Here is a 15,321-nt window from a genome sequence, read left to right as displayed (position 1 = left end):
GTTAACCTTCTGTAGTGTGGTAGTGAAAGGGTTAACCTGTATTGTCGCAGTGAAAGGGTTAACCATTTGGTAGTGAAAGGGTTAAAATCACGCAACAAAGGGTTTTCCACAGACTCCCAGACTGAGACACCAGCGGCTTTAAGCTGAATAAAAAAAAAAAAATAGAACACAACAGAACACAACACTTCTTAGCTTACACTATGTTGTTATAACTAGAATCATTGGTTTGGTACATACTGTACAGTTACAGACATTAGGACTCTCCACCATACTACCGCGGTGCTGATGGGTTAATTTTGAGGTCGATTGCGGTTCTGTTATGTGCTACCAGGAGGCACAAAGTCTAAAAATATTTAATTCCTAGGCTGTAGAATCACTGCAAATGAAGACGTTAAAAACACAGATGCACACCAATACAAACATATATAGTCGTATTTATTATTATAATTATAAGAATAAGCATATACAGTAAGGTGTGTGTGTCTGTCTGCCCAGAGGGCTGCCTGCTGCACTATCGATTTATATGGAATTCGTTAAACTTTGTGTCTGTTGTCATTATTATTATTATTTATTTAATAATAATTAAAGTCATCCCGTGAACATCACAGTCTGAAATGGGAGGGCACAGATAATTAGATTACATTAGATTCAAATGTATTGTCATCATGTAGCTACTGTAGCAAAATCCAGTAACTTTATTATTATTTTTTTTTTACTGTATGAAGCACATTATCAGGGGGCTCATACAGAACCAAGCATTTCACTGTAATGTACATGTACTTTATACATGAACATTGTTACTCAGCTGATAGAGTTGTGCCCTTCCTGATGACTTGTCGTACAGAACTTGTAAGTCGCTTTGGATTAAAGGCGTCAGCTAAATTACTAAATGTAAATGTACATGACAAATAAAACAACTTGAACACTGCAACTTGCCTAAGCTCTCATAATACGAGCTAGATATTATACTAGAGAATAGATATATTACGCACCAATCAAAATGTGAGACACGTTAACTTAAAACATTTTGTTGAATGGATTCTCTCTCTCTCTCTCTCTGATTGTCTCTCTCTCGCTCTTCTCTCCTGGGCCCTCATGCATCAACGTGGACGTAGAACTTGACCTACTTCCACACGTAAGCACGGAATGTAGAACTAGCGTACGCACAGGGAAGTCGGCATTCATCACACGTGCGTACGCAGGCTCTATGGTCCTCCGTGTTGATGAATACCACTTTGTTCTACCGTCAATGCTCGTGCATGATTATCCATATATGGTCATGAAAATGAGGAAACACCCCCCATGGGATGTGAAATAATGGACCGACCCACGCGAGCGGGACTCCGAGAAACTCCACGGAGAATTCACTGCTGTCGAACCAAGAAGACACTATCGCGTATTATGATTTATGGGATAAATAAAAGGCGGACTTGTAAACGGTGATGTCAGATATCAACGGCTCCCTAAGACCATTGCTGCAATTCTGCCTGGACAGCTCAAAATACTAATAAAGACCGTTCGTTGACCACTGTTTGGCGTTGGTTGTGTGTCATTATAACCGTGCTGTAATATGAATGCCTTTATTAGTTGTGTTCGATTGGCTATATGATTTTTAGAGGCATCTATTTTGTTGTCGGCTAATAAAGACCGCGCTGGAATATGACTGCCTTTTCCCGTGTTGTTTGATTAATACCCACGGATTAAAGTTCTCCTCAATTCTATTCCAAATCGCGATGGATCTCCCGTCAATTTTCTACCTGCTGCATATGATTTCTAGAGGCATACTACAATCTATTTTGATGTCAGTATTGGGTAGCCTATATAAACAATATAATACGAGAGCATATACAAGAACAATGAATCTCACTGCATGTATGATGTAGCCTGCCTTTCAATACATGAACTTGAATTCCATCATGTTTGTGTGCGGGACTCAAGGCTGCTGTCACAATGGGTGGTACCGCCGTACAGTAATAATAACAGTCCACACAATATCACGATCCATGCCATAGCCTATGTTCCATTAGGACATGATCTGTGACGACAAATGTTCTAGAATGTTTGATTAAGATATCATACTCTGACAGCATGCCTATGAGCAACAAAAACGCGAACTTGAATCCCATCATATAGTCTGTCCACTATCTGCATGGTGTCATTGCAATGCGTTTTCTATTCTTTCTTGTACAGTAAAAAGGGGGAAGAACACTATATTCATATGACTTATTCTGCTTACAGCTTCGAAATTCCACTTGTTTCGTTTAACGTAAAGCCTTTTAAATATAATCAAAACGTTCCCGTGTTTCGGCGGTCTGTGCGCAAAATAATAACGAGTTGAGCTTTATGATTTATGATGAATTGAAAATGGGGGACCCTGATGTAAACAGGACGAAAGTTGGTCTGCATCCCCAATTAACAATTGTATGTACTGAGCTGTACTGTACTGTACCCATTCTGCAATCTGTTAATAAACTTTTCAATCAATCAATCAAGCTACGCGGAGCGCAGTCAGTCAGTAGCCTACACCCCGTATATTCCGATAACGCTATATAAACCATGCTGCATTCATTCTGAGAGAAAGATCTATTATTCCAAATGCTATTTATAGGGTTTTGACCATAATTACACTACTGTTGCTATTTTACAATGAACTATAATGAACTACGGTTCGTACAGAACGTGCCAGTGTTATTATGCACAGAAGCTAATTTCCTTGTTGTAATAATATATTCTACCACTGCGCGCTAGGTACGCCAGGTCTGAACTGTGCGTAGATGTAAGCACGAAGTCAAGTTCAAGTTCAAATTGATGAATCCCACTCTTTGCTTAGAAATGATCGTACGCACAGGGTAAGCACAGATCTGTGCGTAGAACACGTTGATGCATGAGGGCCCTGGTCTCCTGGGTCTCTCTCTTTCTCTCTCTCTCTCTCTCTCTCGGTCTCCTGGGTCTCTCTCTCTCTCTGATTGTCTCTCTTCTCTCCTGGTCTCCTGAGTCTCTCTCTCTCTGATTCTCTCTCTCTCTCTCTCTGATTGTCTCTCTTCTCTCCTAGGTCTCTCTCTCTCTCTCGCTCGCTATTTTCTCTTGGTCTCCTGGGTCTCTCTCTCTCTGATTGTCTCTCTTCTCTCCTGGTCTCCTGAGTCTCTCTCTCTCTCTCTGATTCTCTCTCGCTCTCTCTCTCTCTCTCTCTCTCTCTCTCTCTCTGATTGTCTTTATTCTCTCTCTCTCTCTCTCTCTCTCTCGGTCTCCTGGGTCTCTCTCTCTCTCTGATTGTCTCTCTTCTCTCCTGGTCTCCTGAGTCTCTCTCTCTCTCTGATTCTCTCTCTCTCTGATTGTCTCTATTCTCTCTCTCTCTCTCTGATTGTCTCTATTCTCTCTCTCTCTCTCTCTCTCTCTGATTGTCTCCCTCTCTCTTGGTCTCCTGAGTCTCTCTCTCTCTCTCTCTGATTGTCTCTCTTCTCTCCTGGTCTCTTGGTCTCCTGCAGGGGGCAGCAGTGGCTGGGCGGTCAGACAACCTGGGAGGCGGCGGTGGTGACGACGCCAGTGGTGATGATGATGATGATGATGCCAGTGGAGCTGAGGAAGATGAGGAGAAGGAAGAGGACGTGGAGGAGCCTCTGTCGTTGGAGTGGCCCGACACCAGGCGCAAGCAGGCCACCTACGTCGCTCTGCTGCCCATCGTCTTCCCCTTGTGGCTCACGGTGCCTGATGTTCGCAACCCGGTGTGTGGGAGACGTGGTTTCATACTGTATACTTTCTAGTATCTCCAATGCTAATACGTTTTCTTCTACTGTATATTCTTTTAGTATTTCTAATGACAGTACCAGCTGTTGATGCCAGTAGCAGCTGTTAATGCCAGTACCAGCTGTTGATGCCAGTACCAGCTGTTAATGCCAGTACCAGCTGTTAATGCCAGTAGCAGCTGTTAATGCCAGTACCATCTGTTAATGCCAGTACCAGCTGTTAATGCCAGTAGCAGCTGTTAATGCCAGTACCAGCTGTTAATGCCAGTACCATCTGTTAATGCCAGTACCAGCTGTTAATGCCAGTACCAGCTGTTAATGCCAGTAGCAGCTGTTAATGCCAGTAGCAGCTGTTAATGAGTAGCAGCTGTTAATGCCAGTACCAGCTGTTAATGCCAGTACCATCTGTTAATGCCAGTACCAGCTGTTAATGCCAGTAGCAGCTGTTGATGCCAGTAGCAGCTGTTAATGAGTAGCAGCTGTTGATGCCAGTAGCAGCTGTTGATGCCAGTACCAGCTGTTAATGCCAGTAGCAGCTGTTGATGCCAGTAGCAGCTGTTGATGCCAGTAGCAGCTGTTGATGCCAGTAGCAGCTGTTGATGCCAGTAGCAGCTGTTGATGCCAGTAGCAGCTGTTGATGCCAGTAGCAGCTGTTGATGCCAGTAGCAGCTGTTGATGCCAGTAGCAGCTGTTGATGCCAGTAGCAGCTGTTGATGCCAGTAGCAGCTGTTGATGCCAGTAGCAGCTGTTAATGCCAGTACCAGCTGTTAATGCCAGTACCAGCTGTTAATGCCAGTAGCGGCTGTTAATGCCAGTAGCAGCTGTTGATGCCAGTACCATCTGTTAATGCCAGTACCAGCTGTTAATGCCAGTAGCAGCTGTTAATGCCAGTACCAGCTGTTAATGCCAGTACCATCTGTTAATGCCAGTACCAGCTGTTAATGCCAGTAGCAGCTGTTAATGCCAGTACCATCTGTTAATGCCAGTAGCAGCTGTTAATGCCAGTACCAGCTGTTAATGCCAGTACCAGCTGTTGATGCCAGTAGCAGCTGTTAATGCCAGTACCATCTGTTAATGCCAGTAGCAGCTGTTAATGCCAGTACCATCTGTTAATGCCAGTAGCAGCTGTTAATGCCTGTTGGCCAACAGTACTCTATGTAGCACATTGACTTTGGCCAAATCATGTTAAAGCTGCAATGAGTAAAATGTCTTTGTTTTAATTTAGCTCCAAAACATATCTTAACCCTTTCACTACCACACGTAACCGTTAACCGTCTGTAGTGTGGTAGTGAAAGGGTTAACCTTATGTAGTGTGGTTGTGAAAGGGTTAACCCTTTGTCATGTTGCAGTGAAAGGGTTAACCTTCTGTATTCTCGTAGTGAAAGTGTTAACCCTTTGTCGTGTGGTAGTGAAAGGGTTAACGTGGACATCCTGACTCTCCGTCTACTGTGAGTGAGTTTCATTGACCAGTGTAGCAGAAGCACAGAAATATTCCATTCTCGTTTCACAGAGAGGCTCACCCTTCTAACCAATCGGAGAAGCTCAAAGGGAATTTCATTGAAATAAGCACATTTAGTGGTTGAATCTACACAATTCATTCAGCAAAGTCTGGCAATGAGGATCATTGTAGACTGATCACAGTCCTTTTATGGTTTCAGTCCTACTTGACTGATCGGACCTTCTCTGTCCATCTAGAGGAGTTCTCCTCATCCACAGCTCCTCTCACCTCTGGGGTCCCTCAAGGTTTGATCCTGGGCCCTATACTCTTCCTGCTCCATCTGTTGCCATTGGGGTAAATTCTTATGAAGAATAATATTTATTTTCATTGTTTTGCAGACGATGTTCAGATCTATCTGCCCCTGAAATCTAATAACACAGACTCTACACAGCCACTGCTTGATTGCTTAACCACTGAGAGTACTAACTGAGTATTTTAACACATTGACCGCCAAAAACGGCTTACGACGTGTTTGCTGGCCATGCTAATTCTCCCAGACCACGCTGTACGACGTTATTGAGATCATATTTCATTTTTTCACCATGGCATTCATAATTCCGCCACCCAGCCTCTGCTGATACAGTGGGACTCTGCACAACAGTGCAACGCCTCAATACCGCCGCCTGGTGGATGATCGGGCGAGTTACAACCGGAAGTGGATCTGGTGATCTCGGTGCATCTGGGAAATCCGTCCGGCAGTCACATATCGTTGCGGGACTATAGACACACACTGGCGTGCATATGGATCGCTGCCATAACTCAATAATCGATATGATTTGGGCGTTTATTGCGCCATACAAACCGGAAATGGATCTAGTAGATCGACGTCAAATAAGTGGGATCTTTTTCCTCCAGTCTCATCGGCGAACGGTAAGAGGACAGTAACGTTACTTTCAGCTTGATTGTTTATTCTTTTCACTGCAAACCGCTCTGATCAATATATCACCCATACTACATAAAGCATTTACTGACGATCACGGATTTCTATTTTTTTTTATGACTTATACTTTATTGCATATTTTTTCTTTTTGCACACAGTACTTCAGGACAATACCATGAATGACATATTTTGCATCAGCATGGGTCAGTCCTGAAGGACCACACAGACACCTAGACCCCTAACGTCTAGGTTACACTGATAACCCCCATATGGCGGGGAAGACATAAAAAAATAAAAATAAAGATAAAAAATAAAGACATAAGAATAAGTAAACCTAAACAAACGAAAAATTCTACCATAAAAAAAATAAAAAATAGAAAGATAAATTAGACTAAGCCGAGAATAAAATGGGAAGTCATACCAAAACAAAAAGAAAACACCAAACGAAAAAATAAATCTACATTAAAACATAGAGCCATTCTTGTCGACATACACATGGTGCATTTGTCAGGTATTATATACTCATGTGCATCGTTGTCGCTGTCTTAGACAAGTGTGCCCCCCCTCCTTTTATAGTGAGTGAAATTGCAAATATTTCCCCCATTTGCTAATATATTTGTCTCCTTTCTCTCCTAAACTAAAAGATATTTTCTCATAGGCAGCTACCCTACCCAGTTCTCCACTCCACTCTCGGAATGACGGGCCCTCTGGTGCCTTCCAGCCTCTCATTATGATCTGTTTGCCTATCATAATACTAGTCTGTATCCAATCAGCTAGGGGCTTTGCGATATGGCTAAGACTGCAGGGATCCCCCAGGATATATAAACCAGAGCAGAAATCATACTCCGTCCCTGTGACCTCTGTGATGTAGTCATGTATGTTACTCCAGAAGTCTCTGATTTTCGGACATGACCAGAGTGCATGGACTAGGTCCCCCTCCCCTGTCGGACATTTCCAGCAATCTGGGTTCTCTTTCAGGCCCAGTCTATACATTTTAGAGGGGGTCCAATAAATGCGGTGGAATATCTTGAATTGTATTAGCCTTGTTCTAATATCCCTGGACACCTGTTTGGGGATCCCCAAGATTATATCCCAGTCCTCTTGCTCAAATGTGACCCCTAGATCCTTTTCCCAGACTATTTTGAGAGCAGAGGATATCCCACTGCCCTCCCTGTCGATAAACATGGAATAGTAGACCGAGGCCTCATGTCCCAACCCAGAAATAGCCAAAAAAAAAATTCAGCAGGTCTGTACCCTGGGGGAGGGTCTGTGGAGAGCCAAATGTGCCTATGAGAAGATGCCTCAATTGTAAATATCTCCAAAATTGATTGTTGGCCAGCTGATATTGTTGAATCAGTTTTTCAAAAGATTTTAATGCATCATCTTCATAGAGGTCCCCCAGGGTGAGGATGCCTTTGTCTATCCATTCCTTCCACATAAAGGGGGATCTGCATATACACAATTTTGGGTTGGCCCATAAGCCTGCTGACAGGCTTAAATGTGGGTTGATATGGAAGATGCGAGACACCTTCTTCCATACGGCCTGTAAGTGAGAGATAATAGGGTGAGTTCGGGCAGTTGGTGGTAATTTAGCTGTAATATACGACAGTGGGGGCAGCCGTGTGTATACCGACTGCTCCATTGTGTACCATGGAGGCGCTCTCTCCGGGGGCAGGGCCCACTGTGTCATATGTCTGAAACTGTAAGCATAATGATATAGTAATAATTTGGGGAGACCCAGGCCACCTCTGTCCACAGGCTGTTGTAGTTTACCAATACGCATCCTGGGTCTTTTACCGTTCCACAGGAATGTGTTGCATATTCTATCAAATTGTTTAAAATACTTGCTAGGTATTGCTATCGGCAGTGACTGGAGGAGGTAGTTTACTCTGGGAACGCAGTTCATCTTAAGAACATTAACCTTGCCCCACAGTGACAAGAAAAGGGGAGCCCATCTCTCCACATCAGCTGAGATTTTGCCTAGTAGTGGGTCAAAGTTGACACTAACAATGTCGTTTACTTGCTTGGGGAAAATAATCCCTAGATACCGAATACCCTTTTCAGGCCACTGAAAGGAGCCATCTTTAAATAGTGATTTGGGGCAGTAGGACATTAGGGGAAGAGCCTCCGACTTCGACCAATTAACCTTATACCCTGAAAATCTTGAGAACGTATCTATTGTCTTGAGTAGTGCGGGTACAGCATTGCCTGGGTCTGTAACAAAAAGCAAAATGTCATCTGCATAAAGCATATGTTTTTGGGCCGTGCCCCCCACTGTAACTCCAGGGAAACTTGGGTCCTTACGTATAGCTGCTGCCAAGGGCTCAAGCGCTAAACAGAAAAGCAAAGGAGAAAGGGGCGACCCTTGGCGTGTCCCGCGGCCTAGTTTGAAATATGAGGAGATTATCCCATTTGTTTGCACCGCTGCCTCCGGTTGGTTATACAACAACTTCACCCATTTTATAAAGGTCCGACCGAAACCAAACGCCTCCAGGGTTGAAAATAAGTACTCCCATTCTACGCTGTCAAACGCCTTTTCCGCGTCCAGTGAGATGGCGGCCGTTGGTTCATTATCGCTACTGACTGCCCACATTACATTGATAAGGCGTCTGACGTTATCAGACGAATTTCTTTTGCGAATAAACCCAACTTGATCACGGAATTATAAACGACCCCCCCCCCCCCTTTCATCCGCGCATGATGAATCATAACGTATACGATCATGTACAGTTGAACATTTTAATATAGCGTGTATCGGCAATAAACGGCAGTTGATAATCTATATATGCGTTTATGCCTATAACTCACGTTCTATGAATTACTGCAGAAAACGATAAAAACACTTATATTCTAGAAGGTATTTTTGGAAGAATCTATGAATGAAAAAGTATAACGTTCCTACATCCTGAACGATAGATAATCGATGTTGAATGGGCCATAGTAATGTCAATTTAGCAATACTATTTAAAATGTTATAGCCCTGCAAAGAAGGTGAACATCTCCATAGGCTTAGACTGGTGGCAGTGATCCTACATTGATGGATAGAAGCGTGGCAGGGAATGTGTTAATGAGGTTATTATTATTATTATTATTATTATTATTATTATTATTATTATTATTATTATTATTATTATTATTATTATTATTATTATTATTATTATTATTATTATTATTATTATTATTATTATTATTTTGCAACAAGATAGACGTTATTTTCAGCCCGATTGTTTATTAATTTCACGGCAATCCATCTGCTCAACATATCAACCCATACTAAATAAAGCCGTTACTGACGATCAAGGAATTATAAACGACCCCCCCCCCCTTTCCTTCATGCATGATTAACTCTTTCAATGCCACGCCTGGTTTTCCGTTTTACCGCTTGAATGCCACCATCCGCGCCAATGTTAATGTTAATATCGCCTAATCTATGTTTTAAATTATGTGTCTAATCTGCCCATCGCATTATCAAAGACTATTTTCCAGTCAGTGCTGTGAAGGTAGATTGTTTTTTTATCGCGTCGTTGCCGTTTCAGAGCAGTTAGAAAAGCCCCCGTTTTGATATAAAAAACAGCTCATTCTGGAGCATTCTATGAAAATCGTCTTTTAGTGGAATATTCCACAACGTTGATATTCGTCGGCCTTTTTATGAATCGTTTTCAAATAAACGCTAGATGATCAATATTATACGTGCACGCACGCACATTACGGCCGCGCGCGGATAATCGCCTCGTTGATTTCCTCTCGGACTTTTACAGTGAGACCGAAAGAAGACATTTCACAAAACAGCTTATAACTTCATCAAACTTACTCTGATTATCCTACCACTGATAACATAGAGTCCTTACCTGACATCAGATGGTATCCAACTGGTATATTCCAATTCCTGATCACCATTCGAAAAAATCGATACGTGTATGGATCCAACGCGACACAGTGGATCTCCATGATCCGCGGGGATCTGAGGCTCCAGAATGAACTCTAGTAACCCCGGCTGGATCAGTGAACTGGAAAATGTGGAGTACCGGATTTTTTTCCCCATTCATTTTCATTGAGTCCATTCCAAAATCACTTATGTCATCTGGGAGACGACAGGGGGCGCTTTTTTCCACAGTGATCACCGGCGCAGCTCGGCAATACTCGGGTAGGCTCGGGTGATGCAATAATTTTTCAGATCGCAAAAAAAAAAAAAAAAATCCGAGAAATCTCGTGAGTGGCTAGCAACCACCTATAAAAAAACACGAGAAATCTCGTGAGTGGCACTGAAAGAGTTAACACAACAATGTATTAATGAAAAAATATAACGTTCCCACATCCGGAACGATAGATACCCGATGTTGAATGGGCCATAGTAATGTCGATATAGCTATAATATTTAAAAAGTTATAGCCCTGCAAAGAAGGTAAAGATCTCCATAGGGTTACAGCGCTGGCAGACTGGGCATAAGGATGGGCATACTGCGTGGCAATCAAAGTGTTAATGCGACGGAGATATACACTTTTTGACAGAGAAGATAATGTCCTGATTCAGATACAATTTAACACAAATGGTTCCAAAGATATTTAATGTTTGTCTGCATAGTTTCACACCGCCAACAAAGTACTGGGTCCGTTGTCTCTTATTTGGATTTTCTGTCACTACATTATTTAACTTTTCAGTTGCTGCCCCCAATGAAAATCAGCTCACTACGCATGCTCAGACTGTTGTTCTATGGTATTTGAGATATCGCTTATTGCCACCTACTGGCCCGGCATGCTTGTTGGAGCAATGTATTTCTGCGTTTACATCTGGACGGAGGTATTTTTAAAAACCCTGCCGTGTGGACAAGGATTTTTTTAAATAGAGCCTGAAAATATCAGTTTTGAAAAAGATCCATAATCCGTGTGTAGTCAGGGCCTTAGAGTGGAATATCTCTGCACTGGTCAATAAAACTCACTCACAGTAGACTAAGTCAGTGTGTCCACCTTAAGATTTGTTTTGGTGCAGAATTCGAACAAAAGAATCGTACCTATTGTAGCTTTAAGGTAATTTGTTCTAAATCAAATATCCAATGGTTGATTATTACTGTCCCTTTTTCTTTCTAGGACTCCAAGAAGTACTTTGCTATGACATTTATTGGGTCCATACTGTGGATTGGAGTCTTCTCTTATCTAATGGTGTGGTGGGCACATCAGGTTGGTCGCACATTTCTTTTTAACCCTTACAAAGTATAATCAAGATTATTTTCAAACAACCATTTTTTGGCAAGGACCTGGCGCAACCTAACTTTAGTGTAGTCTTTTGAGGGAAGAGACCCAGCACTTTCGATGGGATTTCGGATTTCCTAAAACTACACTTCCCAGTTTACTCCAGCCCCTGTCAATCATCTGACTTCCACCTTGAAGCTTTTCCCCCCTATTTTTTTTCGGGATCATATCTCACGGGTGGAACAAACATGAACGTTATTGCCATGAAATAGAACAGTTTAGAACAGGTAGTTTCTCTACCTTTCTGTGAACGTCTAGCAAAAAAACGTGTTGCAATCTGATGAAAAATGGCGGAGCAATTGACATTATAAAAAAGTAACTGTACGCGGCTAGGTGGCACAGTGGGCCAGGCGCTCGCCATCAACGCAGGAGATGCTGGGTTCGAGCCCAGCTCTCGGCGTTGCTACCAGCTTGGCTGGTCGTTCATACTAATACAATTGGCAGTATTAGGGGGTGGGAAGCTGGTGGGTGGGGATCGGACGTTGTGGACAGCGACTCCTACAGGTCGGTTGGTGCGCCTGCGCAGTAGAATCAGGAAGCGACGAGGGCGGCGTGTCCCTCCCACGCAGACCCTCGCCGCTGAGAGATCGTGCTGTTCAGGTGAAAAGATGCGACGGCTGCCTCCTCGAGTACCGGAGGGGACGCGTGATGCAAGGCTTCGTCCACATTGCAGCCGGCTTGTGGGAGGCATGGCCTAACAATGTTCGAGACAGGGGAGGTAGAATAGAAAAATAGAAAAATGGGGAGAAAAAGTAGATAAAAAAAAGTGACTGTACTTACAGTAGATTTCATTCATTTTGCTGCCCTGTCAGGGGTGCCTGGTGGTACTAAATCCAGATTGAACTCTGCCATTGGAAAGAGAAGATTTGGCCCGATCCATGGATGTGTGACTTGGCCATAATAAGGTCATGTATAGGCCTTATATTCTATATTCTATATTCATATTTCAAATTGCATGTGTCCGGATGGCAAAATTCAGTACTGTATCTACAAAACCTCCTGTAAATCATCTGCCCTTTATTAATTTGCTTAGAATTTTTGTACACAGACATGATCTCAAGAAGGTGCTGACATTTTCACGTCTGGTCAATGTTAGCATCAAAGATGAAAAAAGAAAATGTATAATTTACTCAAGCCTAGTAACAGACACTATTTTGATCACTGGGAATACATTCCCTGAGATCAATAGATGTCCCTAGATACCAAGAACATGCATGGACCTTGTAGAAGGCTAATTTTCAGAAAATATGGCTAGGGCTTAAGAGGTTAACCCTCTAACATTTTTATTATTATGTACCCTAATACTATGCTACTATTCTACTACTACCTATCTTGCTAATATGTCTATACTACTATGCACTCAGACTGTAACACTCAAGCTCAATATTATTTGACGAAGTCACGTTGGATAAAAGTGTCCGCTAAATCCAGATTTGCACTAAATGCTAAACTGCAGCTCCTCTGACTGCCATTCAATCCACAGTCAAGAAATGTCCTCAAAAACAGCATTATACTGCATGTCCTTTATCTATGACATTCTTTGTCTGTTGCACGTTTGCCTTGTTGGATTCAATTGCTTCTGAAGGAGAACTGCAGCTAACTTGAGTACCCAGAAAAACTCAACTTGCTCGCTGACAAGATTTTGGTCAGAATCAATAGGTATGGTGGAGCAGTAGGGTCTACTGTTGGTTAGTCTCACATAGCCAGACCTCTCTCCACACTACGTTACTCTATGTTAGCGCTGTGCCAGAGAGAGGTCCTTTAAACCAATCACAATTAAGCACTAAGCCCAGGATGCAGCGATGGTGCCATTGCATAATAGTGTCACAGATGGCGAGGAGAATTCTGATTGAAGTAGTCGGCCAGTGGCATGTTTATACCCACAGTCTCACAGACACTAACTGTTGGTTGAAAATAACACACAACTTCCTTTAACCAAGCAAGTTGTCTAGGAACATGAGAGTCCACACGGAGATTGTGTCCTCAGTCCTCACTGGCTGCCATCAAGATTCAAGATTTGATTTATTGTCATGTGCACAGTTAAACAGACAGTTCGCCTTACAATTAAAAAACGTATTTTGCTAGTCCGCCCTTCACACAAAATCACACAGATGACACAGTCACACAATACTTAACTAGAATAACCAGTCCCACCAGTCAACCAGTCCCAAATTGACACTCGTCAGAGCAGACGCTGCAGATGTGATCACTGAAGGAGGGAAGATGTGGAAAAACACACTTCACTGCCCCACAGAAAGTAAATACACAGGGCCCCGTGACTACCATGTCCACATTTGAGGTAGGGGATAAAATGACTCATTCATCTTCCTAGATTTGCCCAGGCAGTTGAACGTAGCTTCTCTAACCATCATCACCACGGTCCTCACATCATGTTCACAGGAGGATTTGACATCTTTTGTGAAACTCGTTATAGGCTTAGAGCGAAGTAGAATCTGATCTTGTGTGTTAAAAGTGTATTCTACAACCATTCTATTTCTACAATCGCAGTGTACATTGTATGATTGTGGATTGCAAATTATTGATTACTATACCACCTTCAAGGCACAAAATAGGGCTCACTTTAAAATACCAACATGGCAATGGTTAAACAGTTGCCTATCTTCACCGTGCACAGGTGGGAGAGACGGTGGGCATCACTGAGGAGATAATGGGCCTGACCATCCTGGCAGCGGGAACATCCATCCCTGACCTCATCACCAGTGTGATTGTTGCCAGGAAAGGCTTGGGCGACATGGCTGTGTCCAGCTCTGTGGGCAGTAACATCTTTGACATCACTATGGGGTGAGTACACACTGTGATCATGAGAGAGGAGGATACACAAATTACATACCCCTTGGTACAGTTAGGTACAACTAGGTACAGTTAGGTACAGTTAGGTATAACTAGGTACAGTTAGTTATAGCTAGGTACAGTTAGGTACAACTAGGTACAACTAGGTACAGTTAGTTACAGTTAGGTATAACTAGGTACAGTTAGGTACAGTTAGGTATAACTAGGTACAGTTAGGTACAGTTAGGTATAACTAGGTACAGTTAGTTACAGCTAGGTACAGTTAGGTACAACTAGGTACAACTAGGTACAGTCAGGTACAACTAGGTAGTTAGGTACAACTACTGTAGGTACAGTTAGGTACAACTAGGTACAGTTAGGTACAACTAGGTACAGTTAGGTACAACTAGGTACAGTTAGGTACAACTAGGTACAGTTAGGTACAACTAGGTACAGTTAGGTACAACTACTGTAGGTAGTTAGGTACAACTACACAGCTAGGTACAACTAGGTACAACTAGGTACAGCTAGGTACAACTAGGTACAGTTAGGTACAACTACTGTAGGTACAGTTAGGTACAACTAGGTACAACAAGGTACAACTAGGTACAGCTAGATACAGTTAGATACAGTTAGGTACAACTAGGTACAACAAGGTACAGCTAGATACAGTTAGATAGTTAGGTACAACTAGATACAGCTAGGTACAACAAGGTACAACTGGGTACAACTAGGTACAACTAGGTAGTTAGGTACAACTAGGTACAGCTAGATAGTTAGGTACAGCTAGGTACAGCTAGGTACAACTAGGTACAACTATTTGATTAGTATTGTGTTCTGGACTTGATAAACCCGTCCTGTTTGTCCCTGGTCTTGTGTCTCCTCAGCCTGCCGGTCCCGTGGCTCATGTACTCGCTGTCCCACTCTGGCGAGCCCATCGCGGTCAAATCCAACGGCCTGTTCTGCGCCATCGTGCTGCTCTTCCTCATGCTCCTCTTCGTCACCATCTCCATCACCGCCTGCCGCTGGAAGATGAGCAAGATGCTGGGCTTCACCATGTTCGTCATGTACTTCGTCTTCCTGGTCCTCAGCGTCCTCCTGGAGGACCGCGTCATCACCTGTCCCGTGTCCATCTGAGCCCCGCGTCCTCACCTGTCCCGTGTC

At 43.0% G+C, this 15,321-nt stretch overlaps 1 protein-coding gene across 1 annotated transcript in view; it reads left to right on the top strand.

The window, feature by feature from the left end:
• The window catches only part of LOC311247303 (sodium/potassium/calcium exchanger 1-like), a gene marked incomplete at both ends in the record, with an annotated part of 46,325 nt that extends 31,031 nt beyond the window's left edge, over nucleotides 1-15,294 (top strand). The window contains 4 exons of the mRNA XM_084337662.1: nucleotides 3,486-3,722; nucleotides 11,206-11,295; nucleotides 14,003-14,169; nucleotides 15,045-15,294. Coding sequence (XP_084193788.1) covers nucleotides 3,486-3,722; nucleotides 11,206-11,295; nucleotides 14,003-14,169; nucleotides 15,045-15,294 — 744 coding nt within the window. The remainder of the gene's footprint in view (nucleotides 1-3,485; nucleotides 3,723-11,205; nucleotides 11,296-14,002; nucleotides 14,170-15,044) is intronic.
• Between the last annotated feature and the right edge of the window lie 27 nt (nucleotides 15,295-15,321).

This window comes from Notolepis coatsorum (assembly GCF_963971535.1).
Source record: "Notolepis coatsorum genome assembly, chromosome: 20".
In the NCBI taxonomy this organism is placed as follows: domain Eukaryota; kingdom Metazoa; phylum Chordata; class Actinopteri; order Aulopiformes; family Paralepididae; genus Notolepis; species Notolepis coatsorum.
The sequence above is the reverse complement of the archived record's forward strand: the minus strand, read 5'-3'. Positions and strand labels throughout refer to the sequence as shown.